At 38.1% G+C, this 8,853-nt stretch overlaps 1 protein-coding gene across 1 annotated transcript; it reads right to left on the bottom strand.

Annotated features, from left to right (window-relative positions):
* Window positions 1–1,603: 1,603 nt before the first annotated feature.
* On the bottom strand, window positions 1,604–2,092 carry LOC107058301 (uncharacterized mitochondrial protein AtMg00810-like). Its single transcript, XM_015303840.1, has one exon. The coding sequence runs from the start codon at window positions 2,090–2,092 to the stop codon at window positions 1,604–1,606; it is 489 nt and encodes a 162-aa protein (XP_015159326.1).
* Window positions 2,093–8,853: the final 6,761 nt, after the last annotated feature.

Below are 8,853 nucleotides of genomic sequence, written 5' to 3'. Positions count from 1 at the left end.
TCTTGTGTCTAAGTATGGGAGAGGTGTTTTGGGAAAATGTTTTAGAGATGAGATTTGAACTAATGATATATAGGAAATAACATATGCCCTTTGGAAAAAAATCGTCCAACACTTAGAAAAAAAAATGGGGCGGGTGAACAGTAAAATTAGCTACTGGAAATTGTCTTTTTCTGTCGGACAGATTTTACGGAAATGGGCATAACTTCTTCGTCCGAACTCCGAATGAGGTGAAACGAAGTGCGTTAGATAGCTAACTCAAAGGGCTTTCCATGGATATATTATTGGCCACCCAAATAATTTGTGTGCTAGGAGATATGACCCTCCAAAGTAGACCCTCGAAAAAGGCTTCACTTGGCAATTTCGGATTTTGATACGGTTGCTCTAAAATTTGGGTTAGACCCATTTCCCACTCAATTTGACCCCCTAAACAAGAATATGAAGTCGGATTTTCGAAAAACGAAACGGATCTTTTTATAAGTAGCTAAACAAGTTTCCGGTAACTTCCGAAGCACATTTTTAAGAACTTTTTGGGTCAAATTCAAATATAATCATTTCATTAAGTTCTCGACTCTAAACTCACATGTGAGGCTCTAGTTTCACTCTATCATTTTCCGAGTCGTTACAAATGCATAGGTAAAAGAACAAATGACCCCTGACTTAAAAGTTGTCGGGGATAATCGATAGACCTGGTCCATGGACCGTGGTCTCACCTACGGTCCATTCTGGTCAGTCATCGTTCGGCTTCAGAGGATGGGTTCTGAGGAGTCCAAATCACGGATCTGGTCCACGAACCGTGGTCCCACCTACAATCCGTAGGTCGTGGCGTGGTTTTGTACTTAGGTGAATTTTCCTGAGGTTCTGCGGAGTTTGAACCACGGACCTGGTCTATGGACTGTGGTCTCACCTACGGTCCGTAAGTCCTTCCGTGGGTCAAGACTTGGCTGAAAAATTTTGGAGTTCTGGGATGGGAGTTGCAGGTAGCCAACCACGGACCCCACCTACGGTCCATGGGTCACCTACGGTCCGTAAGTCCTTCCGTGGGTCAAGACTTGGCTGAAAAATTTTGGAGTTCTGGGATGGGAGTTGCAGGTAGCCAACCACGGACCCCACCTACGGTCCATGGGTCACCCTACGGTCCGTAGGTGGCATTTGTAACTTTTGGAATCTGCATTTCTGATCTATCTAGAATATGGGGTGTTACAGTCAAATAGGAGGTTGCATGCAAACTTGTTGCGAAATCAGTTTAGCTTGTGCATTCCCAAGCTCAATCTGTTCTTGATAAAGTGCTCTTTGCTTAGTGCCTTGGTAAAGATGTCAACCACTTGGTCCTCTGTCTTACAGTATCTCATCACCACATTTCCCTTGGCGACATTGTCTCCAAGGAAATGATGTCTCACATCAATATGCTTGGTCCTCTTTTGCTGAACATGATGCCTTGCCATGTTCATTACACGTGTTATCACATATGAAAGGAATAGTATCTGTGAGGACACCAAAATCTTTAAGTTGTTGCTTGATCCACAAGAGTTGAGCACAACATGAAGCAACAACCACATACTCAACTTCAGCAGTGGACAATGCGATTGAGTTATGCTTTTTTAGTTCACCATGAGATCAGTGATGACCCCAGAAAATGTGCCATGCCTAAGGTGCTTTTCTTGTCAACAAGAAAACCTGCATAATAAGTATCAGCATATCCAATTAAATCAAAGGAATCCGCAAAAGGGTAGAATAGGACTAGGTCCAGTGTTCCCTTCAAGTATCTTAGGATCCCTTTAGCTGCCTTCAGATGTGACTCTTTTGGAGCTGCTTGAAACCTAGCACACATCCCCACACTGAATATTATATCTGGTCTGCTTGTAGTAAGATAGAGGAGAGAACCAATGATTCCTCTATACATAGTATGATTCACATCAGTACCTGCATCATCCTTGTCGAGTTTAGCATTGGTGCTCATTAGAGTATCAAGTATTTTGGCCTCCTGGATGCTGAACTTCTTGAGTAATTCTTTGATGTACTTCTCCTGGCAGATTGAAGTGCCCTGAGGGAACTGTTTGATTTGTAGACCCAAGAAGAAGGTGTGTTCCCCCATCATACTCATTTCAAATTCACAACCCATTAAGGCTGCAAACTCTTTGCATAGAGGATCTGATTTAGCTCCAAAAATTATGTCATCTACATAGACTTGCACCACAAGGATATCTTTACTCTAGATTTCAAGGACAAAGTGTTGTCAATTTTTCCTCTTTTGAACCCATTTTCTAGAAGAAACTTTGACAATCGCTCATACCAGGATCTAGGTGCTTGTTTCAAGTCATATAATGCTTTGTCCAATTTCAGAACATGGTTGGGCAAGTCAACATCTTCAAATCCTAGAGGTGGTTTAACATAGACCTCCTCCTTCAAATAACCATTCAGGAAGGCACTCTTAACATCTATCTGAAAAACCTTGAACCCCATGTATGTAGCGAAGGCTATTAGGATTCTAAATGCTTCCATCCTTGCCATCGGTACAAACGTATCATCATAGTTGATTCCTTCCTTTTGATTGTACCTCTGCACCACTAGTCTTGACTTGTTTCTTGTGATAGTCCCATGTTCATCCAACTTGTTTCTGAATACCCACCTTGTCCCAATAATGGTTCTGTTGAGGGGTCTGGGGACTAGCTGCCACACTTTACTTCACTCAAACTAATGAAGCTCATCTTGCATTGAATTCACCTAGTCAACATCTTTTAAAGCCTCTTCAATGTTTTTGGGTTCAATGGTGGAAATAAAGGCTGAAAAAGCAACTAGATTTCTAGTCTTGGATCTAGTATCTATTCCAAATTCAAGGGGAGACACCAGATTGTCCAAAGGATTAAAGGATTGATGTTTCCATCCTGTTTTTCTTGTGATCTCCTCATTATGTTCAGCAACTAGTTCACAAATCTCAGAGCCTTCATTGTGAGTTTCTCCTTCGTGAGCAACATTTGAGGCATTAGAAGGACCAGGTTCTTCCTGGAGTTCTGCAGTAGTTTCTTCATTTGAATCCTTCTCAGCCACAGGGTCTTGAATCAAGCCATCTCTTTGAATTTGCATTAGCTCCTCAAGTTCAAGATCCTCCTTGTTTTCAAGTTTGTTCATATCACCAGATTCATCAAATATCACATGCACACTTTCCTCCACACGTAGAGTCCTTTTGTTGTAGACTATGTATGCCTTGCTTGTTGAAGAGTACCCCACGAATGTCCCTTCATCACTCTTTGGATCAAACTTTCCAAGATCATCCTTCCCGTTGTTCAACATAAAGCACTTGCAGCCTAAACCCTTCAGATGACTGAGTGATGGTTTTCTTCCATTTAGCATTTCATAAGGAGTTTTCTTGACCACTGACCTGATGAGACATCTATTTGTGACATAGCAAACAGTGTTTACTGCTTCTGCCAAAAAATTCATTGCAAGTCGTGAATCAATGAGCATGTTTCTGGCAATGTCCACCAAAGTCCTATTTTTCCTTTCTACAATCCCACTTTTTCTGAGGAGTTCTGGGAGCAGAGAAGTTATGATGAATCCTATGGTCAGTACAAAAACCTTTGATTTGGGCATTTTCGAACTCTATAACATGATCTGATTTGATACTTTCAATCTTGCAATTTATCTTCAACTGAATTTCTTTTGCAAAAATCATTAGCACTCCAGTTGTTTCATCCTTAGTTTGCACGAACATGTTCCAGGTGAATTTGGAAAAATCATCAGCAGTCACCAGGATGTTTTTCTTCCCACCTCTACTTTGAATTATTACTAGTCCACAAAGATCCATATGAACAAGCTCTAATAGTCTGGTTGTGCTGACTCCATTCTTTAGCTTGAAAGATGATCTTGCTTCCTTCCCCCTCACGCAAGCATCACAAATTTTGTTCTCAGAAAATTTCAATTTGGGTAGTCCACAGACTAGGTCCCCTACAACCAGTTTGTTCAACAAAGATGAGCTTACATGTCCCAATCTTCTGTGCCACAAATTTGCGTTGTCATATTGAGCACTCAGACACGTGAGATTATCCCCTTCTATAGAGTTGAGGTTTGCAACATACATATTTTTACCCTTATGGCAGTAAGAATAACCCTGTTGAAAACAAGATTCGTGACTATGTATTGATCTGACACAAATCTCACTTTATTTCCTTTGTCACAGATCTGAGACAGACTAAGAAGGTTGTACTTCAACCCATTTACATAGTACACATTGTCTATGGAATGTTCCTCTGATATGCCAATCTTCCCAACACAAAAAATGAATCCCTTTTTCCCGTCTCCAAATGACACACCACCACCTTGGTGTGCTTCCAAAGAGAGGAAGTTTTAAGTTTCTCCAGTCATATGCTTTGAGCAACCGCTATACATTTACCAGCATTGGTTGCTTCCTCTCTTCTGCAAAATAATCACTTGTTAGATTTAGGAACCCACTTGAGATGAAGTTCCCAAAAAACTATCAAAAGGTTTAATGAGAAACCTTCCCGTCCAAGGGGGAAAAGGTGTTCTTGCTAAAGAGATATTTAGGACCATGTACTTTCCTTTTCTCTACCTTCCCCTTTTCATATTTAAAGAAGCTTTCTTGATTTTCTTTTACCCTTTTCAGAGACTCGCAGTTTCTTTTCAAATGACCCTTTTCTCCCACAGTTATGAGGGTTGTAGGGAGGTTCTATCTTTAGACACCCTTAAACCCTTCCCACTATTGAATTTTTAATTTGCCAAGTTAGAAAGGATCTTAGATGAGTCAGTCCATTTTAGGGAATGACTTAACTCTTCTTTTACTTGACTTAGGTCCTTTACTAATTGTGAGTTTCTCTCAAGGGTAGCAACTAGTTTGGACTCAGATGTTTTTAGACTTTTCTCTAGATCAAGTTCAAAACTACCAAGTTTTCTCTTTCCATTCTCAAAGGTACCAGGTTCCTTTTCAGGTTGATGACTCTCACTCTCCAGAATACTCACCCTAACATTCATTTTAAACATTTGAAAAATAATGGTAGTTTTTTCATCTTCACATAGATTCAGTTTTTCACTCAAAATCAATTTTTCAGTTGTTAATTCATCAACACAACAACAAGTTTTCTCAATCTTTTAATTGACAAAGTGTCTAAATCACTTTTAAGATCGAAAAGAGTTACCTCATCTTTGTCATCTTCATTATCATATTTAGCCATTAATGAGAATATGGAGTTGAAAATAGTTTCATCATCCTAGACTACCATCATAGAGACATCTTCATGATGTTCTTCCTCATCAGAGTCACTAGAGGCGTTTCCCCATACTGCAAAGCTTTCTTCACAACTTGATCTGCATTGGCCTTTCTTTTAGCATGGACAGGGACCTGGTCCCTTCACTGTGGTTTGAAATCCTACACTTCATGTTTCTGACTCTAACAGTCTCTCATACAGTGACCAGGCTTTCTACACTTGTGACAAAGGTCATTTGCATTTGTTGTTCTGTTAGTAGTTACTTTCTTCTGAAATCCCCCATCCTTTTAGACTTTTTGGAATCCTCTAGTCAAATAAGCCATCTCATCTTCATCTTCAGAAACATCATTTTGAGATATCTTCAACGCCACTGATTTCTCCTTCTTTCCTTCCTTCATAGATGAACCCTGCTGCCTATTTAGCTCAGAAGTTTGCAGGTTTACAATCAGCTCATCCATAGTAAGAACTTTCACATCTCTGGCCTCAGTGATGACATTCACCTTGCTTTCCCATGATCTGGGAAGAACTCTAAGATTTTTTCAAACTTGTTTGCTTGGATGATTGGGCTCACCAAGACACCTCAGTTCGTTTGTGATGAAGGTAAACCTTGTGTGCACCTCATGGATGGTTTCACCCTCTTTCATGCTAAAATTCTCATATTGAGTTGTCAACATGTCCACTTTGGACTCCTTGACCTGAGTTGTTCCTTCGTGGGCTGTTTTTAGGCAGTCCCAAATTTCTTTTGCAATCTCACATGCAGAGATCCGGTTGTATTCATCTGGACCAATCCCACAAACCAGTAGCTTCTTGGCTTTGTAGTTCTTTTTTATTTTTAGCTTGTCAGCTTCATCGTATTCTCTTCTAGACTTTGGAATTACTCTAGTAAGCTCTCCTTCTTTCACATCTTTGGTAGGAACGTAGGTCCATCAAGTATCACATCACATAGCTCGGTGTCTTCTTCCATAATGTAATCATGCATCCTGGTCTTCCATCATCCATAGTATTGACCATTGAATCGAGGTGGATGAGTGGTGGATTGATCTTCTTCCAGACTTGGTGGAGCAGCAATTCCTTTAGGATCTTCCTTCTCTCGGTATTAACCAGATAGAAAAGTCACATCTCTGATAACAATTGATGGAATGTATGCGTCCACTAATAATTGCAGGACCAGGTCCTTTAGTGCAGTTTGAGTACTGAAAGTAAATAACTAGAAGTAAATAGACACACAAGATTTTACGTGAAAACCTCCTTGCTCAAGGGAGTAAAACCACGACCTGTCGCACAGGATTGTCAACTGTTTTCACTAATCACCAAGCAAAAGTGAAATACAGACTTCAACTACAACCATGACACTAAACTCTTAATGTCACACTAAGTAATACGCCTATTACTTACAGAGCCAAAGCAATGCACTCGTTGCCCACTATATTAACTATTGTTAATCAATATAGACTTTAACCGTAAGACACAAAGTTAACTCTAACAATGTTCTTACACCAACTCACACAAAGTTTTGAAATGTTTCTTATAACAGTGAAATGAATCCTACAATTTAAGCACAAATACAAGCAATCAAAACAATAGCAGGTTCGGAAAGTAATTTTTTAGTTGATCAGGTCCTTTGTCGTTTTGTTTGAAGCTTGATTCTCTCTCTTTGAATGAATGAATCTTCCAAGTTGTTTGTCACATGATTATATCATACAAAAATAATTGTTGACCAATGGACAAACAACCTCGTCCGTTTATATTGGTGAAGTATGCTGACAGCTTCACCAACACACTGTCATGACAACTTTCCAGTTGTACTCCATATTATACCTAGATGATAACACTCTGTAGAGGACCGGGTCCCTGCATTTGTGAGGATCATCAAAACAACTGGAAATCTATTAGGTTTCCCCTCTATTTATTCTCACGGTTCAATCATTGATGAGAAGGGAGAGGGAGGACAAAATGTTCTAGACAATTAGGGCCAATTAAGGGCAATTAAAATAGAGTAAATTTTACCAATAGCAAATATAATAATCATATTAGCGCTCTATAGCTACAATTTTATTATTTGCGCTCCATAGCCAAATTATGTTTGCTATGGAGCATATGATTTGTATAAATCACGGCGATTTGTATCAGGCGCTAATTTGTCTATGTCTATGAAAATTGTGTTTGTATATGCATATGTTCTCTGTGTTAGGTTAGAATTTTGAGAGAGATTGGGAGAGAGAGGTGAGTGAGAGAGGAAAGAGAGTGAAGAGAGGTGAATTGTATTTGTATATCGGTTCGATAATTCTATATATGTAACTACTACGTATATGTATCAATGATTGTGTTTGTATATCAGCATTAAATTTGAATTTGTATAAAATTGATGTATACAATTGACTCGAGTTAAAACATTTGTATTCGTATAGAAAATCTCTCTCTCACACTTTATTTAAACACAAATTATATATTATATTTGTATAATTTGTGTTTGTAAAAAGTGAGAGAGACCGAAAGGCAAAGAGAATTAGGCAAGGGAAGATTTGTATTTGTATAATTATAAGTGTATAGGACGGACATATATGTCTTTGTATTTGCATTTCTATATACAGTCTCTCTCACTTTATACAAACACAAACACAAATTATACATTTGTGTTTATATAAAGTGAGAGAGATTGACAGAAGGGAATCGGCAGAGGAGAGAGGCGAGGGAGAGATGATTGAAAAAGAGGAGAGTAGCGAGCGAGATTCCAGAGAGAGGGGAGAGAGGTGAATGACAAGAAGTTTGTTGCGAATTGGAATTAAATAAAACTGTAGCTATAACATTTATTTTGACTTAATAGTTTGCTATAATACACAATTTTTCCTTAAAAATAACACAACTAAAAGTCATTAAAACCCAATTGATAGTCAATTATTTTTATTTCCTTTTCAAGAGAAAATATCCCATTTTTAAACTAGCATATGAACTATTAAGAAATTAAAATTATTCCTTATGGAGACCAGTAATAATACCTCTTTCAGAACACTCCTTTTATTTTCCAAAATTGATTAATTGACCAGGCACAATAGAGACCACATACTTATGAGCTGAGGATTCGACTTGTGATATTAATTCTCAAATGAATGAATTATCATATCACAATAAATTACACATTCTTCCATTAAGAATTTGTAATTGCACTCATTAATTTAACTTTGCAATCCACCATTACATCTTATTTAACTCCCCATGTTAGAACTATCGATATCAATCAGTTAAATCAATTTTTTTGAAAATTTAATTCATTGATTAATTTAATCTTTTATTATTATACTTAACTTATTTCACACGATGTATATAAAATCCACCTGCATATTTTTCACGTGAAAATTTATAAGTAACCATAAAGGGGTGTATCTCAAGTTGGAGACATGGTTCTATCAACTAATTATTGTTTGAGTAATGTGATTTGTCATTACTTAATTTATTAGGAATATAGTGACTCAAAATAGAGTCTCGCCTTTTAATAGATTAAAATAATAAATCAAACTACATAGATTATAATAATTAGGGATAAGGCACAAGTATCCCCCTAGACTATGACCGAAATCTAGAGATACGAATAAACTTAACTAGGGTCCTATCCCCCCCCCCCAACTCATTTTTTTCGTAT

Source organism: Solanum tuberosum, unplaced genomic scaffold (genome assembly GCF_000226075.1).
Source record: "Solanum tuberosum cultivar DM 1-3 516 R44 unplaced genomic scaffold, SolTub_3.0 scf00486, whole genome shotgun sequence".
Lineage (NCBI taxonomy): Eukaryota > Viridiplantae > Streptophyta > Magnoliopsida > Solanales > Solanaceae > Solanum > Solanum tuberosum.
The sequence above is the reverse complement of the archived record's forward strand: the minus strand, read 5'-3'. Positions and strand labels throughout refer to the sequence as shown.